Source organism: Chaetodon trifascialis, chromosome 2 (genome assembly GCF_039877785.1).
Source record: "Chaetodon trifascialis isolate fChaTrf1 chromosome 2, fChaTrf1.hap1, whole genome shotgun sequence".
In the NCBI taxonomy this organism is placed as follows: Eukaryota; Metazoa; Chordata; class Actinopteri; order Chaetodontiformes; family Chaetodontidae; genus Chaetodon; species Chaetodon trifascialis.
Window position 1 is genome coordinate 26,262,504 of NC_092057.1, and position 24,120 is coordinate 26,286,623.

Genomic DNA, 24,120 nt, shown 5'->3' on the forward strand with positions numbered 1-24,120 from the left:
TGACTGTCCCAACACCTCTCATGCATTAAGTTATAGCATTAAATATTTCACAGTTGTGCATGCATCCTATTTCCAATGCGTTTTTCGTTTTTGTTTTTTACTGCTAATAAGCATTATTAGAGCTATTTGAAGCCACTCTGTATGGAAAAGAGCCATTAAAGCAGCCCCTCTGTCCTCCTACAGCCTGCACTCAGGGTGTATTTAGACTCTGAGGTCTGCACCAAAGATCTGCTCTGCTGTAGCACGACTGTGTCACTCAGGGCTGGTGGTCCCTAGTCACGACCTAAATGATGACAAAATTCTGCAGCACGGGAAGCTGACGTCACCGCGGTACAGTCACCTCCTCGGTGACGTCACTCGACGGAGGATGGGTGGCAGCAGCCGGGGTTAATGCCATCTGCTGGATGGACTCAGCCACTCAGCCGGCATTACGTCATCGGGGAGAAACCGGTGCCAGCTCCGGATCGGTAGAGCCTGAGAGTCTGGATCTGAATGCAAAACGAGCCGAGAGGGGGGCTCGATTCTGACTGAGGCTATTATTGGACAGGAGCTGTTTGATGGAGCAGGCAGCTTCAACGTCTCTAAGATTATCTGACAACAGTTATACAGTCCTCCAAAGTTTCTCTTACGCCTCAAACTTTCAATTTGTTTGACTTAACCAATGTGACAAATAGAAAGTTCACCCATAAAATAAGATGAAGGAAGAGATGTTGTATCAGTGTGCTTTGTCCCTGTAGACATGATAGATAATTAAAGAACTGTCACAATGCTCAGTTTTAGTTTTACCGCCCTCAAGAGAAAATTTGCTTTGCAGACAGGTGAAACAGAACACACACAGACTAACCACACATAAAACACAGTAATCTCAATAATAAAAAAAAGATGCTCATGCTAAAGCCCACCACACTTCCAACACATTAAATGTACATCAAGTGACAAGACAAAGGGACAGCAAGAGTTTAACTGGCATAAGCGAAACACATAGGGGGAAAAAAGCTTCATGAAATGAAATAATCAACACGTGGGCACCATCTGCTTGTGCCAAACAGATGAGGGGTATCTGATCAGCCGTGTTTCTGCAAGCCATGACGAAGCCATGAGGCAGGCACAGCACAGATCCTCTGCGGACTGAGAGCTCCACGGCTGAAAGACCCAGTGTGAGAGCGACCACGGTGCCGTTCAGGCCAGATGCTGTCCATGGTGCTGAAACTGATGACTGGCTGAAGCCTAACGACCGACAGCTGAATCACGTCTCTGCTGTCACCGCGATGTAAGCCGCACGTGGTTTATAAAACACGCTTTATGTCTGATTTATTTGAATGACTGAAAGCGACCAAGTATCGCGAGAATCGAATATTCCAGCTGGTTATGACTGTTAAAGGCTCTCCGGAACTTCGTGTGCCGAGTGTGTGCGTCTGTGCCTCCCTGTGCGTGTGGTTGATGAAACACTAGGGTGCGCGTGTGCTTGCTTGCCTGTGTGTGTGTGTGTGTGTGTGTGTGTGTGTGTGTGTGTGTGTGTGTGTGTGTGTGTGTGTGTGTGTGTGTGTAGCAACAGTAACCGTCGTGCTTGCATATGATGATGGTGAGGACCCCATTCTCACATGAGTAAGCGCGCCTCCGCAAAAAGAGGAGAGGAAGAGGAGGGCTGCATTCCCATTGACTGAGAGAGAGAGAGAGAGAGAGAGAGAGAGAGAGAGAGAGAGAGAGAGAGAGAGAGAGAGAGAGAGAGAGGAGCAGCACGGACTCCGCCTATACCGCCGTAACATCCAGCTCCAGTCCGACGACGGCGGAGGCACCACAGTCCAGCGAGTGATCCAGGGGCCCCCTCAGCTCGACTCAACTCCAGGCGTGAAAACGGAGATGGGCTCCCCGTGAATCCGGGCGGTGGAGGGGAGAGGCGGGCAGGCGGGGGGTGGGGGGGAACGACGACGAGAGTGTGGTGGGAGATACACCCAGAGAGGACAAACAAAAGCACAACCGAGGGTGCCTGCAACCATGAGCGGCTTGCACTATTCGCCAGAGCTGCGGCTGCCGCTGCCGCTGCCGCTCTGCCCGCGGACCATGTCGTGAGGTGTGGCTCGGAAACGCTCCGGGGAACCTGTCAGCCGAAACGACTCGCCGAGGAGGAGGAGGAGGAGGAGGAGGAGGAGGTGGGGTGGTGGTGGAAAAGATGTCCGCTTCGGTGGGGCCCCAGGGTGGCCCTCGCCCACCCACCGTGCCGCCATCCATGCCGGATCTACCGGACCTCAGCCATCTCACGGAAGAGGAGAGGAAGATCATCATGGCAGTGATGGCTCGGCAAAAGGAGGAAGAGGAGAAAGAACAAGCCATGCTAAAGTAAGTGCAACATTTTTCCTTTTCCGCGGAAGTTAGAACGCGTAACGCATAGCAATCCCCGTTAGAGAGGCGTCCCTTGTACGGCGAGCAGCCCATTACGACCCAGTGCAACCACTGGAGTGGTCAGCCCACACTCCCATCACACCCAGTCACCATCAGCCGATGCAGCTCTGCTCTGCCATCATTTTACACTTGTAGGTTCGCTTTGAAGAGGTGGTGTGTTCCCCAAAATGCACCCACAAATATAAGGCACAGTGGAGCAGTAACAGCTCAGAATGTGTTTCTTAAAGAAGTCAACATCACCAGAAACACGCCGGCTCGCCTGCCGAGGCTTGATGCTGATCGAACGGATCGATAAATGAGAACAATATACAGTCACAGTCAGTGGAGATGACCCGAAACAGGGTCGAACGGGTTACAGGTGTAGATAGGGCCGTGAGGATGAGGTGTGACAGTGCTGTGGTGGAGGTGGGGGAGAGAGAGAGAGAGAGAGAGAGAGAGAGAGAGAGAGAGAGAGAGAGAGAGAGAGAGAGAGAGAGAGAGGTGGGGGTGCTGGTGATGAATCATAGCATTATCCATCCTTCAGCCAGTCGTTTTCATCAATGGGGGCTGCACCCCATCCCTCAGTTTACACATCCAACACCGCTGATTTTCCTTTTACGCACGCATGCAGGCTGGAGCGGCTTCACCAGGGGAGGTTTTTGCAACCGCGAAGGGAATGTGTGTGCGTGTGTGTGTGCGTGTGTGCGAGAGAGAGAGAGAGAGAGAGAGAGAGAGAGAGAGAGAGAGAGAGAGAGAGAGAGAGATCGCTTCGACAATAATGGCAACAACAATGACATTATAGCTCACAGGCCTGGAGCGACACAAAGCGTTTTGTAAGGCCGACAGACGGACGGTGGTGAGGCGGTGTGTACCATCATTGTGCTCCCCTCGGCGGTGAGAGGGAGATGGGGTGTGGTTGGGAATCTTAGCAGGCCTGAGCCGGACACGATACAGATTAGAAAAGAGACGGTTTATATTGGAGCACGTTTGAAAACCCTGTGACTGTCCATCAAATGTCAATCCATGGGCAAATACGAACAATCTGTTTAAGAGTAGGAATAACCAGTGATGTGTTACAGAAAAATGCCAGAGGCTATACGGACACTGCAAACCACAACAGGAGCATGATGGGAGCATGACAGGAACTAGCTATAGATTACTTTAAAGTCACTATGAGACGTTAGAGAGACATCTCAGTGTTTTGTCAGTAGTGCTGGCAGTGCTACAGCTCACTCATACAGGGTTGATTACATTACGGTTTGATGCCTCAAGGGTTTCCACCACAAGCAACGGCCGTTTGATCCACCAGAGCTAACAGTGAGCTGTATCCACACCTGCACTGAAGCATGTGGAGGCCCTGCTTCCAGCTCCTCCAGCACTCTGGCTTGCTTCGATTCTAATGGCTGTTTTCATTTCCTGACTGCAGCCTAAAGGGAAGCTGGGTGAGAGCCGCGTCAGGCCCCTTGAGAGGAAGTGATGTATTTAATGTTCCATGAGGCACAGGCTCGGGTTCAGTCAATAATGGCTTCATCATCTGGCTAATCATTAATGGGACCAGCACGCCTCGGTCAGAGCAGAAATGGGATTTTAGAGAAATATGCAAATAATGGCTGCTGAGCAGTGCTGAGGCAGTCTTTGATATTTACTACAGTATTTTTTCCAAGTTTACTCTGCAGGATGCTGATTGGACGTGAGGAGAGTTAGAGGCATACACGGTAAAGCTTTAAGCCCCCTGTTTGGCATTTATAAGCAGCACACAAACATGCAGTGAATGGTTTGTAATATGCTATGAGCAGCTATGAGTGTTTATGAATGTACAGTATTTCACAGCACAGCTCTTTTATTGTCAGTCATTATTTGTTTATACACCAGCCTCCACCAATGGCTGCCCACTGGAGAAGCTATGGTTGTTGACAAACAATACACACTTATGTACAGCTTCATTGTCGTGTGTTATGAGGCATTTATTAAAATACACTCCTTGATAATGCTAATGCTAAATAAGCATGCTTAAGTAAAGCTTTGTCAGATATATAGAAATGAGCAGAGTTTCATGCTCCTGTTCATGAGGTGAAAGCTTTATTCTGACTTCAGATGCATTCAGGAGGCACATCTTCCTCTGTGCGTGTTGGGAGGATTTTCAGATTTTTTTTGGCAAGACTGTGTCTAACTGTTTGGCTGAAGAGATCAACTCAGTGTTACACACACTTGGTAATAGCTCTTTAGATGTAGCATGCATTTCAACTAGAAGCTTTAGTTCTTGGATTGCTGACATTACCAGCAAGTGTGCACTTCCAGTGAGTCCTCCCAATGAAGCAATAACAAAATATAGTTTTATCATGGAAAGGTGAAGAGTTAAAATAGAGGCCTTTGTATACAGTTGGTCTACACAGGGTGTTAGTAACTGAGTATAGTAAATGAGTCAGGGACAAATAGAAGATACAGGCAATCTGACACCATTATTTGATTATGTTGACTCTTTTAATGTCAGTAAGTCGCAGACAATGGCAGTGTATGTACTAAAAATGAAAACAATGGCACCTGTCACACATGTTGATTGCAAAGCAATCTGCTCAAAAACAAACCAACAAGAAATCCAAAGTCAGAGAGCCACGATCATCCTGCGCAGACACTTGGACTAAAACAATCACACATGCTATGAGCAATATCAACAACTAAAAGCCCTCAGAGAGATGTCTCTGTGCTTCTCAGGTCACAGCTGATCTAAGGAACCTTTTCTGGGATCTGGTGTTGTAGCGATTAGCTGTGACTTCAACAAAGACAGCAATGCCTTGTAAATAAAAACATGCTGGTGCCTTTAAGATGTTGTGACCACCATCCAACCCTTTCATTTACAGTGTAGGCTGTACACAGTGTCTGTAGTGATGGGTCAAATGGCACTGTGGTAGATGGCTATGAGCAGCAGCATGAGCACACATGATGTCTCTGTGGAGCAGATAGTTATGGACAGGGCGGGACTTCTGTCCCTCAGACCCTTCTGAATATCATATGCACATTTCTTTCCCCGGGTTTTCCCAGCTGATCGAACTCAAAGGCCACTGCCAATGTTATTGTCAATGCCCTCATTCTGACTTTCCCATATTATTGAAAATTCTGGTTAAAAAAATCTCCTAATTGGTCTCCTGTACCGCAGTTATATTGATTGCTGTGTAATTTATTGAACATAAACATTTAAATTGAAAATAATTGCAGTTTTTTTCAATAGGCTCCATGTCATGTCACTCAGTGACTTCAGACCAATACCGATCTGTTATACCACGCTGGACAAATAGGACACACCTTTTTAAATTGGAATTTAGTGCTTCTTCTATTTTATATGAGTAACATTCTGTATTAAGCACATTGTTTTGTGTGGAGCTGATGATGTTAGTAGCTAATAAGTAAACCAAGTTGCACATGCACATTACTGCAAACCTTTCCTAATGCTGTATAAGAAATATAAGAAAATGATTTGATAGAAAAAAATGTTTCTATTTATCTTGAAGTGTCACACTCTTTGCTAAAAAGGCTTTAATGCTTTTAGAAATGCATCTGCATCAGCCTTTCTCAGTAAGCCTTTGATCCTCAAAAACATTTGCCCCCTGCAAGCCAAGTGGCCTGGCCCCTAAAATTCTGAAATTCCTGGTTATGGATTGTGATTAATGGACTGTATACTTATTTTTCTGATTTTAGCAAAGAAACAAGCTCTGTTGTGTAAAAGAATCCCAAAATGAGTGATGCTGTATGGCATTATATATACTATGTGTCTTAATGTGTGGAGAGAACTATTTAACGCCAAAAGTCAATAGGATTAAAGGAGGACCAAAAAAGATACTGGCATTGATGGATGGTAAACACTGATCATCGTAATCTTGATTCAAGGTAAAAACAAAACTGCACTAAAAGGCTTCATTTGGTCACAGAGCCACTGAATATACTTTTCTGTCATATACAGTACATGTCCTCCACAAGTTTCCACCATCTTTATTGTCTTTTTGCTGTCACACAAATGATCTTAGTCAACAAAGCTGAATTTGCTTCCAGGCGTTTGAATGATTGGTCACAGCGACTGGTTTGGCGATGCAGGTCTGGTGTTGTGTTCAATGTCCACAGTTTCTGCCAGAATGAATAAATTAAGTGAATTGCGATGTCTGACTATCAGGCTTCTTAATTACATGAAGCAGCCTAAAAATACCACAAATGTCTAATTTGAATTGCAGCAATCAAATAATTTATCAATTTCTGGTCTGTTTAAGTTGTTTTAACACAGAATAAATGTATTTTCTATAATTTTGCTCTTATAATTGGAAGCAACCTTCCTGTCTATGAAAATTATGCAACAAAATCAGCGTCTTTGGTGGCAGAGGGGGACATAAATAACAATGAGCCTTCACCCAGCAGTGAAAATTCCCATCCAAAAAGAACATTCTGTTCCTTACGTCAAGACTGTTCACCTGGTCAGCGCTGTCCAGTCTGTTTGCAGCTTTGCCTGGGACCTGAGCAGCTGGCAGCGATAAGGTTATACTGATACAGGACTTTATCTGACATGAGTTTAACCTCCAGCATGAGAGAAACTGAGGCGTCCTGGTCTGTTGCTGAGCCAGAACACCTGGTTGTGGCCTAATAATTTGCTCTGGTCAGGCTGTGAGAAGTCAGCACCTGAGCTCTGCTTCACTGACTCACAGCGCTAACGAACACTTTGTCCATGTCTAATACACCGCAGACTTCAGAGCCGCTCTCCATTGACTTGCTAAACCTCCATTGACTTCCTAATCCAGAGGATGTTGGTGGAGGGGAGCTGTCACGCTGTGGGGAGTGCTGAACGCAGCAGTGACCAGCGTCTGCTGTGGCGTTGGAAATCCTCCTACGAGCACTGCAGCGGGAAATCTTTTCTCTGCAGCCCAACAGTCCATGTTCTCGGCCACCCCTGGGAGCTTTTGAGGTTTCCAAAATGTAAATATAGAAATAATGTGTAAGATATTGATGCGCTCAGCAAAGAGGCTGTAGACATTGCAGATGGGGGTGGATGCAAAACACAGGCCTCGGTGGAACGGTGGAAACACTGTCGCCTCACAGCTAGAAGGTCCCGGTTCGATCCCCGCTGTGGGTGCTGGGGGCGTGTCCTCCACCGTGCCTTCAGTGCCTGCTGCTTTAGGAAAGGGGCCTTTCTGTGTGGAGTTTGCATGTTCTCCCCGTGCTCACCTGGGCTATCCTCCTTAAAAAAAAAAAACACTAAAAACATGCAAGAAGATCACCAGCTGACCGATGGTGACAACGAAGGAACTGGCCCCCCGGCGCCGGTCGACTGGCAGCCCACTGCTCCTGGTCTGCCACGGAGGGAGGACGACCAGGATGGGTTAAAGCGAGAAAAGAATTTCACATATGCGTGGTGTGTGCAGTTTCCCCCCCTAACTGCGCATGTTGTGTTCATTGTGACTAATAAAGGATTTCTTCTTCTTCTTCTTCTCTTCTTAAGGTTGGAGTGGTGGGTGTGGTTAATGTAGGCCCCCACTTTTTGATGTTAAGGCAGAAGGTATAAGTAAACACTGTTAGAAGTAGTACGTCTTAAGTTTTAGTGAACTCACATCTGGCTTTAGTTTTATGTTTAGTAGCATCTCTCACTTTTCTGATGTACGACACAGAGCAACGTGCTGATTGGCTGCAGTCTGTTGCTTGACACCAGCTGGACAGAAGAAGAAATCAGGACCTGGGGCACAGAAGGAGGGAGAAGAGGGAGGATTTAGAGGTTTTAAGGATTAGAGCAGTGGAAAGAGAGAGAAGAGGGGGAGACAGAAAGAATGGGAAGAGCTTCTGCAAGGGGTCCACACACACACACACACACACACACACACACACACACACACACACACACACACACACACACACACACACACACACACACACACACACACACTGCTAATCTCTTTGCCAGGACTCCCCAAGGCTGCAGGCTACAGGGTGCATCTAGAGGGCAGCGAAGCCCTCCTTCCTGTCTGCTGTCAAATATGGCTGCTACCGTCCACCTGGAGGTCATTTGTAGTTTTGTGTCCAAGGTCAAGAGTAGGCTTTCACATATAGGAGAAACAGTTTGACTTCTGCCTTACTGTAGGACTTAAAATGATGGTTTGGCCTTTGGTGGATTTGATTATCTTTCCCTTAACGCTGCACTAAACAATATTTTTGTATAACACTGAATCAAGTGACTGCGTGCAATGTGAAGGGAGTTGCTCATAGTAATGAACCCACTCAAAATCATCACCTGACTCTACTGTTCCTGTCAGAGAGAGTGAATATTGGACTTTACATTCATCAGGTGGCCAGAAACAGAACATGTAAATACGCAGCTGTTTGCTAACACACTGACTCTAACAACTTCACAGGGTGATAAAATGTTCATGCTGTGTTCATAACTTCCTGGTTTGTCACCAAGTAGCCTAAAAAATATGTATATTTTTAAAATGCAGCTTTAAGTAGTGTTAAAACGAAGTCAGTTGAAGTTTTGTCTGCATGCAGCTTGAAAGTATATGTAAAGTGAGTTTAGCCTTGCTTAGCTCCATTCATGCATGTCTGTTGTGTGGATTTAATATAGTATAGTAGTAGTAGTAGCTCATTTAAAGGTTGTCTAACTACACAAAATTTTTGTAATTTTTATATGAAAGTTGATGTTTCACTTTGATATATAACCAGACAGACAAATGTCTAATGAGCATGTGCAAATAGTCATGGCACTTCCTGTTAATCTTATAGAAGGAGTACTGAAGTACTCAAGTACTGATGTGGTAATGGAGTAGAATTAAGAATATGCAGATGTTTGGCTCAATAAATGCTTAAGGGGATTTTGGTGGAATTCTACGGGTGATAAATGAATACCTGTAAATCAGCTGTAGCTTTCAGGCATGTTGAATCTCTGGCCACACCCGGACCAGTAATGCCACATGAGGAGCTTTTCTTCATCTGTCATAGTCGGATCATCTGTCAGTGATAGAGTGCAGCAGCATCTTTGTCTTTATTTGATTCAGTGTTGAATGTAATCTCTAACCACCTTCCTTTGGGTCTTCTTTGAAGCTGAACTGGGCTGAGCTGAGCCAGGACAGGATTTGTGGGTCTGTCTCATATATGGATGGTTGGCTTTGAGGGTTGTTTTAACTTCACTGCTGCTTTTCATTCATATATTTACTACAAATAGTGATGTAGTGACAAGTAAAATGGTGGGTGCAACCTCCAGTTGGTGGTCAACACAGGGCCAACAGCCACCAGTCCACACCAGTATTAATCATAGTCTCAGAAATGCATTATGATGTGCATTATAAATGTGATAGAAAAAGAACTTCATTCTGCATAGAAAAAAATGGCTAAGCTGAGTTGAGGTTGTTTTAGGCAGATCTACATCTACAAACTCGAGCTGTGATTTATTTTGTCACAGTTAGAAACAAACTTACAGTTGCAGAATGAAAAACTGTGTACACAAGCTGATGATATGTACCATTTGTCATACATGCATCTGAATTCATCACAGGGTTGAATTGTTTTCAGCAGAGAGTTTAATCTCTCAGACTAAATAGTACCAATTCAGAACAACTCGTAAAAATGACTTAAAATGCTGACTAATGCTTCTTATTGTGGGAGCTTTTACCAGCCTCTAACTGTCCATTGTATCATCTAAACTTGTTGTATGCATTGGCCATATGATAATACCATTGATTTTATTTCTATCCAATTCTAAACAGACATCCTTCTTCTTTCTATGAAAGTTTCAGTGTATTTGCTCAACACGGCTAGCATTATGTATAGTTACCAAATTTTGTCTCTAGAGTAAAAAAAAAAAAGAAAGATTCCCACTAAACCCAATTTGGTATCTCTCAGCTGAGATAAAGAGAAACATTTTCCCGAACAGACTTAAGAGTTTCAAGGTTTCTGTGAGAAAATGCTAATGCTGAATTATGGATCAGCTCTGAAAATAGCACACACTTGGAAGCGCTTCCTGAAATATTCAGTTCACTGGCTGCTGTTGATGTTCTGAACTCCTTTTTTTCTTGTTAACCTGCTTCAGTTTTGGCCCACTGTCGAGTTCCACTAATTACACTTTGTCCATGAGTGCTGAAATATGTTTGTGTATGTGTACACGGGTGATCATGTACTTTAATGTAAATGAGAAAGCTGTGGTCAATACTATGTCAGAAAGGTGAACTCATACCCTCTAACACAAACAGACACTCACACACACTCAAACACACACGTTCACATGCACACAGAATATATACGGCATTTCTGAGAGCATGTGTACTGCAGTGCTTATGAGAGGCAGCACACAAAATGCACCATACACCCAGATGGTGCTGCTTTTTTCTCAGTCTGTGGATGAAAGCTTGCAGAAGGAAGGTACACTCTTGAAAAGACAGAATGTCTTTTTCACCGTACAGTTGGTCCTGTTGCTTTTCAGTCAGTTTCCACTCTTTTCCAGATAGCTGAAGAGAGCATGAATCCATGTGCTCCTTATATGAGTGAGTGTGTGTGTGTGTGTGTGTGTGTGTGTGTGTGTGTGTGTGCAGAGTGGGCTGGATTGGATCTTCACACTTTGCTCTTAATTAAAAGAACCCAAAGGCAGTCGGGTGTGTCTGCAACACCTGGAGGAATGGAAGCCAGTGGGGTGCAGGGGGATGGAAACAGTGTGTGTGTGTGTGTGTGTGTGTGTGTGTGTGTGTGTGTGTGTGTGTGTGTGTGTGTGTGTGTGTGTGTGTGTGTGTGTACATGATTTTGGGCTCGTGTTTGTGCTACAGTACATCAGTGCGTATGCGTTCTTGTCTACACTTCTGCCATCTCTGCTGTGTGTCTCAAAGAGCTACGTCACACAAGACTTTTGGGTTATACCTCAGCACGCATGTGCATGTGTGTGTGAGTGTGTACACGGGCATGCATGCGTACACTCTTGATTTAAATTTCGACCAGAGAGTTTTTGAAAGAGTTTGAAAGGCAGAAATCTCAGCACCCACTGAAGTAAAAAGTGTGTAATCTGTATTAAAGCTCTTTAAATCAAGCAGTAAAATCATTAGTATTCTTTAACACTCTTGATTATGACTCATAGTCATAATCACGGTCTCTTCTGAAAGGCAACTCTTTGGAATTTAATGTCAAAAATTCTGAATTAATCTAAGTGATGCTGTAACAAACTTGCATATGCACAAAATAGTACATATGTAAGATATTTTCTCGTCTGTTTTTTGAAATGTACTCCAGTGTCTTGTATATAATTAAGATTTTAAAGTGGTTGACAGACAGAATCACAAGGTTTTGAGCTTTCAATTAATATGAATTTTACAGAAATTTAGTGAGCAATCAACTGGATGCAATTCCAAATAAGCTACCAAACCACTCTCATGTTGAAGCTGCTGTTTGTCGAAGGCTTGAGGAACAACCTGTTTTTGAATCCCACAGCTACGTGGTGTTGTGGTTGTTTCATGCTTTCGAACAGTGGCTGTTATTAATGGTCTGCGCTTGGCTTCTTAGTTTAGATCCAGAGAAATCTTAATGTTTCCACAACCCTAAGAACACAGATGAACCACTGGATGATCCTGTTTTTTAACATTCAGTTCCAGCATTTTTAGAGCTTCTAAACTTACCATATTTGTACAGTTGTGTGCTACACACCCATCCACCACCCTGACCTCCACACTCTTGCATTTTCTGCTTTGTTACATAAAAAACAAACTACTTCTTGCAATGACAATGAACATTGGCACTGGAGGCTGTACGCTTCAGATTCTTCCAGTATGATCATAATCCTTTGGATACTGGCCTGTTTAGATTGCTGGCCGGCCCCCATAGAGACTATTTAAAAATGTGTGATGTTCAAAGTTTGGTGTGGATGAACTTGGTCTGATCAGAGCCCTGACCTCTAACTCATCAAGCAAGACCTCATCACCCAACATCAGCGTTGGCCCCCATGCAAATCCATGCAGTCAGGTTAAAAAACCAGTGGAAAGCCTGAAACCAAAAGAGCAGAGGCTGTTACACAGCAACATTTTAACTACTGTATCACAGCACTGTGGCCACTTGTATGCATGAGGGACTGGATGACTAACCAAATGAACAACTGACAGCAAACAGCTGTTTCAACAATGTGTTCAGCAATCATACAGGGTGGAAATGTTTGGGTGTCCACATGCTTTTGGCCAGGCAGTGAATGTATGATAGAACTCAGCACTCCCACAGTATTCTAAAACTGTTCCTGTTTCTCTTATTGTCCAAGACAAGTGAACGACCTTAAACCTCTGATCTATCTTTGGTCTTCTACTATCTTGTGCAGTTTGGGAAAAAGCCTTGAGTTTGTGTTGATACAGCTGGGCTGATTTGAGATCTGGTTAATCATTAGCTGCAGTAGCAGAGACATAGGGGACAGAGTGTGACAGAGAACCAGGACATGGCCTTTCACGCTCGCAGAGGATGGGGAGGGATGGTGGTTGGCAGTGTGTGGGCTGGGTGGGACTCTGAGTGAGTGTGTTGAGAGAGAGTGCGAGACCTGAGTGAGCCTCTTTAGTGCTCCCAGACCTCCCCAGCATTAAAGTTTAATGAGAATGCATTCTACTTCGGCTGACCAGGCTCTCTACATCTCTCTCCCTCTCTCCTTCCATCCCTGTCTGTGTTTGTGGTCAGAGGAAGTGATGGGATTATATCATGAGCAGCCACACACAACATTGTATAGTACTCAAATTTGTCCTCTCTGGTAACACCAGCCAACACTCAAAAATGTCTCTCTGTGCTTATTGAAATAACTTTAACCATTAAATCATCGTGAATTGAATTGTGTCCAGGACATGTGGCTGTGTGTGTTTGTGTGAATGTGTTTGAGAGACCTGTAATGTAGCTGCTGCTTTATGCAGACCATATTCAGACTTAAATTCAATATATTATAAAAGTCAGTATTTAAATATATTTAATAAATAACTGTGTTTTGCTGCCCTCTCCAGTTTAATGTCACAGGGAACATGAACGTAGTCTCAGTGATGTCACCAAGGTTTCTGAAGAGCCATTGTGAATCTCACAGTGACTTCGGCCATCTTGGCAGTGCCTGACTCCACCTAACTCCTGGTAAATGCTAAAATGGACAAAGAGGTGGAGCGTGGGTGGAGCTGAGGTGGGCCAAATGAAGCCTGGATGATGAAACATGGCGGCTAGCTGTCATTCAAAGCAGCCATGACCATAATTATACAGAACTTTAAAACTAAAATGAGCGAGTTATATAAAGATTCAACCAGTTGTCATAAACAAGGAAACTCTTTGTTGTTGAAACTTTTTGTTGCAGCCTGTGAACATGCTTATTTCTGCTGAAAAGTTAGGCATTTTAATGGGTCTGTGGGGACTCGTTTTGGAGGCAGCCTCCGGTGGCCGTTCAAGGAACTGCATTTTTAGCACTCGCACGTTGGCTTCATTTTTCAGCCCTGGAGGCCGGTGCTTCATCAAAGATGATGTGATGCTGCACCTGTGAGCATCACATCATCATCGCTCTACTGCACCCATAACTACACCCAACAGTGATGTCACAGTGTACTGACACAGCTCGGAAGATTTAGAACTAAGATAAAATCATCGCAGTGACCTGAAAACAGTGAAAAAGGTTATCTTCCATTGTTTTGTTTCAGTCAATGTTTCAAATGATGAGCAAGTGACACCACACAGAAGCAAGGAGTAGAGGATCTCAGTTATGTTTGATGGCTCAGTCTGGTCCTTTGTGCGTTGAGCTGATTCAGATACAATTGGCTACTAATGTTGTATGTGTGCATGACTAAGCTGGTAACAAGTAAACAAGTATAAGCTACATTCTTATAGATATTTTATATATATTTTCTGAAGTGCCACCATGTTACTCCTTACTTCTCTCCTGCATGAATAAAACAGCTGTGAAACATAAATTTTACTCATTCTCCTCAAGCACATGTTAAACAGGACTAAGACACAATGCTAGCAGTGGATTTTGAGCAATAACAACAGAACAATTATTTTTATTCGTAGCTCACTATGTGCAGAGGTTGGTGTGGCCCACAGAAAATTCAGTGAAGAAGAGGAAGGAGGGGGGTAACAGAGGAGTGGGCTGCTGGCTGTGGCCGCTGGGATAGAGTGAGGGGATTAGAGGTTGTCCATAATTACTCCGCAACTACTTCACCAACTCGGGTGGAGGCTTAAACGTCACCCAGCTGGCTGTGTGAGGTCAGAGGCTTTGTATGCTACGTGTGATTTGTGCATGTGTGTCTCAGAATTTCAGTGAGAAAGATGCAGAGAGGAGGACAGTGCAAAGTGAACTGTATATGCAGTATACAGTGATGTGGAAGGCGACGTTGTTATCAGTCACTGGGCTTTGACAGAGTGGAATCCAATATACAACAGTGAAGATATGAGATGGAGTTAGGTACAGTACGAGTGCAAAAGAAATCAAGCAAATGGAGGAAGAGTTTAAAGGGATATAAAAGGAAAAGATAAAAAATAAATGCACGAGGAGGAGAATGATAGTGATAGACACACACACACACACACACACACACACACACACACACACACACACACACACGGTGAGGAGTCCATGCCAAAAAAGCACTTTGCTTCATGAAAACGGGTAAAACACTCACAGCATCAATAAAAAGAGTTATCAACATCTAAGCACTGGCCACGGGAAGGGCTTCTCAGTCTGATGCTATCAGCTGAAGACGGGCTAAAGCTACAGTATGAGTACATGAAATGGAAATTTCAAGGAAAGACCAGCGGCGCTGCACAGTACAAGGCGTAGCTCTCAAATCAAAGGGTTAACTATGACATGATGAGAAAGAGGTTCAGTCCGGTTCTGGGCATTCCTATTGTGGGTTTTCCATATTTAAAAGCTACCCCACACCAGCAAAGACATGGACAATGAAACCACCTAACAGTGACTCCTGACTTTAGAAAAGTTTCTCCCAAAACTTCATGAAGTCTAGCCTTGAGACACCATGAAGTGTAGAGTCTTCATTGATCATTGCTCCCCTAAAGCCGTGCACTAAAGCAGCAGGTTTATGTGACTCCAGCAGTCAACGGGGAAGTGGCTCCAGCATTGGATCCTGGAGAGAATGACAGCTGGGAATCAAACCCCATCGAGCTGGGGAGGATTGACCAGATTGTTTGAGAAATTGCTGCCCTATAGATAGATACACACTTGCCATCTGGGTGCTTTATTTCTGCTAGCATTATGACGTTAGTAGCATTTTATAGCCTTTTGACAGCGGAGGGAGCGTGTAAAAGTGGAAAGTGTATAAGTCGTCATGGATATCATCGCGGCAGGCAAACAAGAAAACAAAGAAGATGTTTGCATTTGCTTAATCATCCATCTGTTGCAGTTTTCTTTCCCTCCCCTTGCTCTTTTCTCCTTTTATCACTTTACACAGCACACTTTAGCAGGACTAGTAAGATTTTTTTGGGATATCTTCTTACACACAACTTCATTCATTTCCAATAAACGACTAATGTTCCTGCTCCTATGAACTGATTAACTACGTTCCTGAGCAAATCTACCTTTCTCTCGTCCTCTCCTTCCTCCCCTTCCTCTTTCCATCATCCTGTCTCCATCCACTTTCCAGCATCCACTCCTCTTCTCAAGTGGTATTTATAGAGTGGCTCCGGATGCATCGGCTTCTCTCCTCCACCGGTCTCTGGCCCACGCTTGTTTCCGTCTTGGCTCTCTTTGTTCATCCTTTGCTTTTTCGCTTGTTCTCCTTCCACTTCCTCCTCCTCATCCTCCTCCTCGTCCCTGTAGACAGTCGTTTGTCTATCCATCTCTTTGTGAGGTGGGAAGACATCTGAGATTGTGTATATCCACTCTTCACCTGTTCTTCCAGTCTTCCTGTTTCCTGTTATACCCCGCTGTATCGTCTTCCTGTCTGTGTCTGCCCCCTTTCATTTACCTCTTCTGATCACGCCGCCTCCACCCTGACTCCTCCTTTCCTTTCCTTTCCTTTCCCTTCCTTTCCTCCTTACATCATGTCATTTTCCAGGTCTCTAGCACCCTCGTTGTGCTGTCATGGCGTGCTGGGACCATGCTTGTTTTCTCTTTCAACTAAAAGCTACAAACCTCAGAAAAATGCAAGTTTGTGTTGTTGCAACCATTCATGTCCATTGTCTGCTTGCTAAACTCCACCCCTGAACAGCGACTGTCCAGTCAAGAACAGGATTTATTTTCTTCATGTGTCAGAATTGTGTGTATAAGGCTCTAATGGCAATACTTGAAATTGGAGTGCAACTTTTTAGAAATACAACTATAAAAGCATAAATCTACTGTGGTGCTTGTCCAACTATGTTTGTCTGTAGTAACCATCCAAAGCATCCAAGGCTTTTCATTGCATTGCAGTCCAATTTTCATGTCTTCTTCATTGATGATCAGCTAGTGAGGATGATGACTTTTCAGTAGCTTTAGCCTATATTATGATATCATGTATTTAGCCATCATGTGCATATTCAAGGCCCTTTAACAGGGTTCTTTAAAAAAAAAATCATAAAAAAGTCAGCTTGCAATGGGGTTTTCAGCCAACTCAGAGTTTTAGCCTTAGTATTAACTTACACTAGCTAGCTACAGCTGATAGGATCCGTTTCAGCCAACAAAATCCATGACCCTTTCCTGTGCAAAATCAAAGATGCGCTGTCTCAAAAATTGTGAATTGGCACACACTACTGCAGGCACGACAACAATAGCCGAGGTGGCAGAGCTGACTGAACGGTCCATCAGCATTTCCTGCTGCCGTTTGCCAGGGGCCGCAAAATACAGGCTGCTTCTTTTCATTTAATATGTGCATCTCCTTGTCTTCTGCAAGGCCTCACCAGGAATCAGCTGATGAGACAGAAATAGTACTGCCCCACACACACACACACACACACACACACACACACACACACACACACACACACACACTTACAGTACACACATGCACACACACCCCTCCCCATCCTTGGGCAATGTATTCATAGCGGTGCTAATTAACAACTCCACAACAGCGACTGGTGAAGAGTGTGGAGACACAAGAGGGAGAGATAAAGAGAACAAGACAGAGGAAGGCAGAACGAGGGAGGGAGTCCTTGGACATGCTGAGCTGAATATGTGAGGCCCTAGGCGAAGGCAAACCCATAGATGCGTGTATGTGGGTTTTCTGTCTGTGTCATTGTTTATATTTGCCTATGTGTGTTTGAGTGTATGCAAGTGTGTGCATGTGCACACTTGTTTTGACAAGGCCAAAGCTGGGCTAACCCACATCTGGCTCTCTGGCTGTCCCTGCTGGCCCATGGTGTTGACCTAGAGAAAGGAGACAGCCACAGTTCAGCCGGTTCACACCACTTGGACCCCCCTGGTCACTCTCTGCCTGGGCCAAATGCTAATGGTGTCACATAGTAACACATTACAGTAGTGTGAATAGGTTACTTATTCCAGTAATGAGTAGCTAGTGTACTGTAATGGATATCATGTTTTGTGTGTTTAGCAAAAACACAGGTCCTGCTCAGGACATGTTAACTTAGCTCTGGGGCTGCGGGTGATGAGAATATGGCTAACTTCTGCTTAAAGAGGCATTAAATAAGTCATTAGATTACATTTAAGTGTGTAACTAGTTACTGCTAGCATTGAGTAGTTTAGGAATGCAAAATCATTTTTAATGAATATGAGAAATCTTTCCCAGTAGCTGTTTTGACTTGTGATATGGTAAAACACAGGTGTGATTAAAGCTACATTAAATGATTGTGGGCAACAGCAGTACAATTTCATATTTATATATCCAGCAGACATGGATGAACATAAGCATTTATTGGAGTTGTGTTTTTGTCCACTCAGTTAATCTATGTCTAATATTCACTCCCCTTGTAGCTCCATTTTAGTCTCCACCAATTCCTGAGAAAAATATCTGCTGATCTCTTCAGCTGATAAACACTCCTGTATGATGACCAGCCAGCAACCAATGTCGTCTGTCTGTCTGCTGCTTGGTGCTGAGCAGGTGGCGCACAGTGGGTTGATCAGAAGCAGCTGGCTGAGAAGTGAATGAGAGCTGAGTTGTGGACTGTGAACCTGATACAGTGAGCTAAAACAGGCTGAAAGGCTGCGTAGAGCTGAGAGAAAATGCTGAGTTGGGGAAGCGCACACAATGTGGGTTTGTCACTCACATTGCACACAGTAATTTGACTCATTGTTAATACAAAAACAATATTGATTAGTGTTTTAAAAACAATAATAATGGCTTTTACATATGCTGACAATGGACAGAGTCTGTCTGCTCTGCTCACTCTTCACCACCTGCGATCCCAGGCGTGGTGGCTGACTCCTGGGGAGGCAGCAGGCTCAGGCCAGTAATCCATGAACACACAGTAGAGTGAACACGGAGAGCACATCCTTTCCTGAGGGGCCCTGTTTTCCTGTCTTCACAGAGTGATTACGTTTTCATCCGTCTGGTTGGGGTCACGCAGGTATCTCCTGCTGAGTCAAGGTTGAGATTAACACAGAGGTAGTGTTCATGGTGTGCATTTAGGTGGAAATTACGATGTATATGGGGAGTGTGTGCTGACTCAGAGAGCATGAATCTGGACTGCCACATTGCCTACTAATAGGGTGTGAATTTTAGATTTATGAAGGTGTCTGTGTGATGGAGAGCTTCACATGTTCGGTGAATGCCGCAGCTGTGAAATCTATATTATATATGGGCCTAATTCTTCACACAGTCAGTTGAGGACAAAGCTCACTGTCACTGGATATTGTATGTTTTTAACCATTCATAGTGTGTCAGTCTCCCGCTTTCTCTCTGCATGGTTTGTGAGAGCATGTTCCTGTCACACATCCATTGTGCGACTCTGTCAGTTATCAAATGTGAAACAGAGTTGTAGCGTTTGTCTGCAGACATGCAGGCACACATTAAACCACTCTAATTTAAAGCTGCATTAATCCATGCTTTGATAGAAAGACCTTGTAGTGATTTGCCCACAGAGAATTCAGTTAACACTGGTTCAATGTGACAATAGGTTTCTATAGGCCACCAGTAGGTAAGGGTGGTGGGAAGAGGTGACCAGTTACAAACTGGACTATCCAGATATCATGCAAGTATCTTCACATAAAGGTATATGAGAATATAATAATTCAGATTTCACTGAATGGGCTTTTACTGTTACTAACATTTAAGAGCTCTTTTTGTGTTTCATCATTTCCTGGGCATGGAGAATTGTCCAGACGTGAGTTTTCCCCAGCTAGATCTCGAGGTTTTCAGTCAGAGGTGGTGGGACTCTGCTCACTGCTGCAGAGCTCCTTTGTGATTCAGCCTGAGAACACAGATGGATTTTTCTATCAAGAAGTCGCCTCATGCAGCTTTAACAGTGCACGTCTGCTGAATGCGTGGAAGAGGTAGAAAAGACTGATGAAACCGTGGCTCTAAGAACAGAACAGCTGGTGCACTGACACCCACTGACACCCGGCGTTTGACGCCACCATGTTACCATGACAACCGGCTGTGCGCCCTCTGTTTCTGACAGCTGTTCCCATGGTGCCTGGGCTTGGCTCAGCCCCTGTACTCCCATTGGCAGGATAGATAGCTTCTCGGGGTCAGAGGTCACACTTATGACGTTGCTGCGGTGGCTGTGTTATGTTTTTTTTCCATTTGAATTACGTAAGGATCAGTTATGCTGAGGTTTGAGTCAACTCCAGTGTCCATCTATCATTATTTAGGACTATTGACCGAATCAAACATGCATGTGTAATTGAAATGCATACATCTTGTGAGTATTTCAATGTGTAGACACTTTCCACTGTCTGGAGGATTACAATTACAGGATTCCACTGGATGCTTTATCATAGTATCTTGTTCAAAGCATCACCCTGTCGTCCTCAGTCAAGCACAGCCCAAACTGGTGACACATAAAGAGATCAGAATGGGTGTAATGGTATAAAATGAAGATGCAGCGAGATTATCTTTATTATGTTGAGGTGTCCTCGCTCTGCATTATAGATGGCACAGATGCTTTGATGTTGAGTCTCGAGGGTTATTACTTATAGCTACAAAGTCTCCTTAAGGCATTACAAAACTTCAGCATATGAACTTAAAGATAACATAAGAAATGTTAGGGAAACATGCATTTAAGACTGGATAATATTCACAATTTCAGCCTAAAGGCTGCTGTTCGAGGATATTTCATTTCTACCTTTCACATCAATGTGTATTTTTCCAGAAAGCATTCCTTACGATAACGTTTTTTCACATTTCATTCAACATTCAACGTCACAAAATTGCTGTCCCTGTTCCAACCATTCTCTGTGTCAGCTGATTGGCCGAATGTGTCCCAGTCCGCCGGTCACCTCCCTGTTCCAGCTCTGTATGGTGGCAGTCTGCTGTCTCTGTTTGAGCACTAGCCAGAGACACCTAGACAGGCACTAGTGAAGAGGAATGTACAGCTGACTTCAGTCCACTCATCTCCTGGACTGGGAAAGTTTCCTAAAGATTTTTTCATGGAGACCGTATGCTTTGTGGGAATTACATAACGCTTTTTTTCTGTAAAGACTGACAAAGACAAACCTTTTTCCAACTCAAAAGTATCTTGTGAAGACACGGCGTCGACCCTGGACTGTGGATGGGTCATGGTGGAGGACTGTTATCTGTTTGATTTTTTCTACCACAAAAAGCTGCTGACAGCAGATCAGGTGTTATGTTCTTTACCTGTTTCCCACTCTGCAGCTGAGCGCTACAAACAGGAGGACATGTCTGCTTTCAATAGACGCAGGTGATCTAGTTTAACATCAGTGGTATTTTGAATGTTATGTTGGGACCTCGTAATGTGTGATGGGTAACTGTCACTTTCCTCTGATGTTTTACAGACTTAATGATTCATCAAAATGAATCAACTGCTCATATATTTTAGGAATATTGATACTGTTCGCGGTCTGAACCATTAATCAGTGAGCAGGAGGTGTTCAGCGTCCTGCTTCCACTTCCACACAGCTTTTTCTTTAAGGTTAACAGATTTACAATGAATTTCTCATTTTCACCTCAGCAAAAGTGCAAAAGTGCACTGCATTGTCTTAATGCTTTTTTTTTTTGACAAAGAACTCACAGACAAGACTGTAAAGTCAGTGTGCTGCCAGAGACTTAACTAAAGTTTGTCTGCTTTCACAATGAGGGAAATTGGCTGCAAAGCTGTGAATGAAGCCATCTCCTTCCTCTCTATCTCTCTCACTCAGCGAGGAAATTAAAGCGCCTGTCTGGGTCCCCTATATGAGAGCCATGGTATGCTAATGCAGTATTCCTTTGACAGTTCTGTTGAGACAACATTGTGGGTGTTTTCACATGGCCTGATTTGCAATTCACACTTGGGCTATTTCCATCATAGGCATGGGAAGCAGGGAGTGGAAGGGCTGTGAGCCACAGAAAGCAGGAATGAGTCGAGGTTTCATCTAATTGCGTGTATGATTTTTTGGAAGGGCACCTTTCAAGTGGAGCTTTAATTGCCAGTCATTTTGCTGGAACTGAACTGTTGTTCTCAAACATGTGTAACTATTGTTTGTTAGATTTATTTATTTGGAAAATCATTCAGTTATTCAGAAGTTCCACCATGGGTGTTTTTTTTTTATGATGAGAGGACATTAAGGCAGCAGGATCTGTCTGAGCAGCACTGAATGGCGAAGTTTATCAAGCACAAAAAGTCTGTGAATGCAAGATGTACCACTAATGGCCAATCTTCATCTTTTCTCTCTCTTCTCAGAACACTGCACCAGCAGTTTGAGAGCTACAAACAGGAGGTGCGTCGCATCGGGGCAGAGACGCGGCGTCAGCAGACCCAACTGAAGGACGACGCGCCCACCTGCGGTATCTGCCGCAAGACTAAGTTTGCCGACGGCTGCGGCCACCTCTGCTCCTACTGCCAGACCAAATTCTGCGCTCGCTGTGGAGGGCGGGTCTCTCTGCGCTCCAACAATGTGAGGAACCTGACCTCCCACCTCCCCCCTTTTCCTCTCTCCCTCTCACACTCACCTCATTCCTGCTGTAGCCGATGTTCAGTTGGTCGTTCTGCTTCTGTGTTTGTTACCGTCTGCTTTGTTGCTTCCTGGTCACATTTTGGTGAGACCAAAGTGTATTGGAAGAATGGCTTGGCACCAGTCATGGACCCTTCAAGGCTCATTTTAAGTCTGAGGCTGCAGTGTTGTGGAGTGGTTAGAAATCGAAGCACCTTAGCTCACTTGGATGTGAAAGCACACCGGTAACAGCATCTGTGTTGTCCTGTGTCTCCTGTGACTGAACTGCAGATCATCAGAAAAGCACATCAGAGAGTGACAGTGCTGACCTTCTCAGGAAACATGCCTAAACAAGACCAGAACCAGTGAGAACAAGAAAGGAAAAGAGGCGAATAGGGTTCAGAAAGAAAGGAACACTGAAAACCTTACCTGAGTGTCACCATGCTGTAAGCAGTGACAAGTTCTATTTTTAGCAAAGGGCGGCAGCTTGCAGTTAGCTTGTACTGACAACCCAGTTTATGTTTACAGATATTGTTTACAGTGCGATAGTCTTATTAATTTAACATGTTAGCATGCTAACATTTAATTAGCAACAACACAAAGTACAGCCGAAGCTGATGAGAGTGTCATTAGTTTTGCAGGTATTTGTTTTTTTGCAAGTCCAAATAATTTCTGAACATGAGTGTCCAAAATTCATCCATCTGGTTGATAATGACCTATCACACTGTTCAGCCTGTCAAATCCTTTGACCTGCTGGTGGCGTGAGATCAAAAGTCAGGGATCATCAAAATCAAAATAAATCAATGTTTTCTTGGGAACATCACATGGCTAAAAAGAAAACAAACTAATAAAAGATAGAACTTAAAGCTGCGGTGCACAGGAAACACTGAGCTGTGTGTAAGTCTCCAAGTGACAGGCTGCAGAGGCCACACCAGTATAAAACAAAGGCCCACACCATATCACCAAATTATAAGCATTAATGTGATCCATGTCAGATCAGTGTGACATCCATCCATAAACCAACCATTTTTGCACTATTTTAAGACCCGGCTCTCTTCCATTCACGCACTCTCTGGGCTCTCCTCCAACCCAAGAGAGAGGACCTCCTCCTGGGTGTCTTACCTGACTATGGCCCTCCACCCTTGGCCTGCTGGTCCTCAATCTGTTCAGGATCCGTACAGCCCAGCTGGCCCTGAACTCACACTGGCATCACGCATATGCAGAACTCAAAGGCCAGTGAGAGTAGGGGATAAAGATAGTATCCCTGTTGATAAATCCTTTAATATTACTTTCACAGCAGACCGCCTTTTACATGGAAATAAACAGATGAGACTAGCATGATGTAAATGCAATCTATAAATAAAACGAAGCAAAAGATTTATTTGAAGGCAAATTGTGCTCAAAATAACAACAATCAATATGGCCTTTTTTTGAATGCTGAATGTTTTAATGGGATTTCCTTCATTCAATCTCAGTCAGAAAGGGGGATTTATTGCAGATAATTGTTACATGCATAACAACATACACGCCTATTAGATTTATCCTTTCATTGGATTTTTCTTTATGTGTTTATGTCATAGTGTGTTTTTGCATCTGTGAGTCAGCACAAGAGTCACTTTAACTTAATGAGTCAATGAACCAAAGAATCTGTTTTGTATTGTCAGATTAACTGGGATTAGAAGACATCAAATAGAAAGTACCTGGTTCCTTTACATTACATAACTCCACTGTTATCCACCTAACAGATGGGGACATAACTGAAT

General features: G+C 44.0%; 1 protein-coding gene across 12 annotated transcripts in view; it reads left to right on the top strand.

Moving 5' to 3' along the window:
• The first annotated feature begins 1,549 nt into the window (after positions 1 to 1,549).
• LOC139341316 (regulating synaptic membrane exocytosis protein 1-like) overlaps positions 1,550 to 24,120 on the top strand; it is a 72,904-nt gene continuing 50,333 nt past the window's right edge. For all 12 annotated transcript variants that reach the window (XM_070977812.1, XM_070977820.1, XM_070977893.1 and 9 more), the window contains exons 1-2: positions 1,550 to 2,337; positions 22,108 to 22,321. In XM_070977812.1, coding sequence (XP_070833913.1) covers positions 2,171 to 2,337; positions 22,108 to 22,321 — 381 coding nt within the window. In that variant the 5' untranslated portion in view covers positions 1,550 to 2,170. The remainder of the gene's footprint in view (positions 2,338 to 22,107; positions 22,322 to 24,120) is intronic.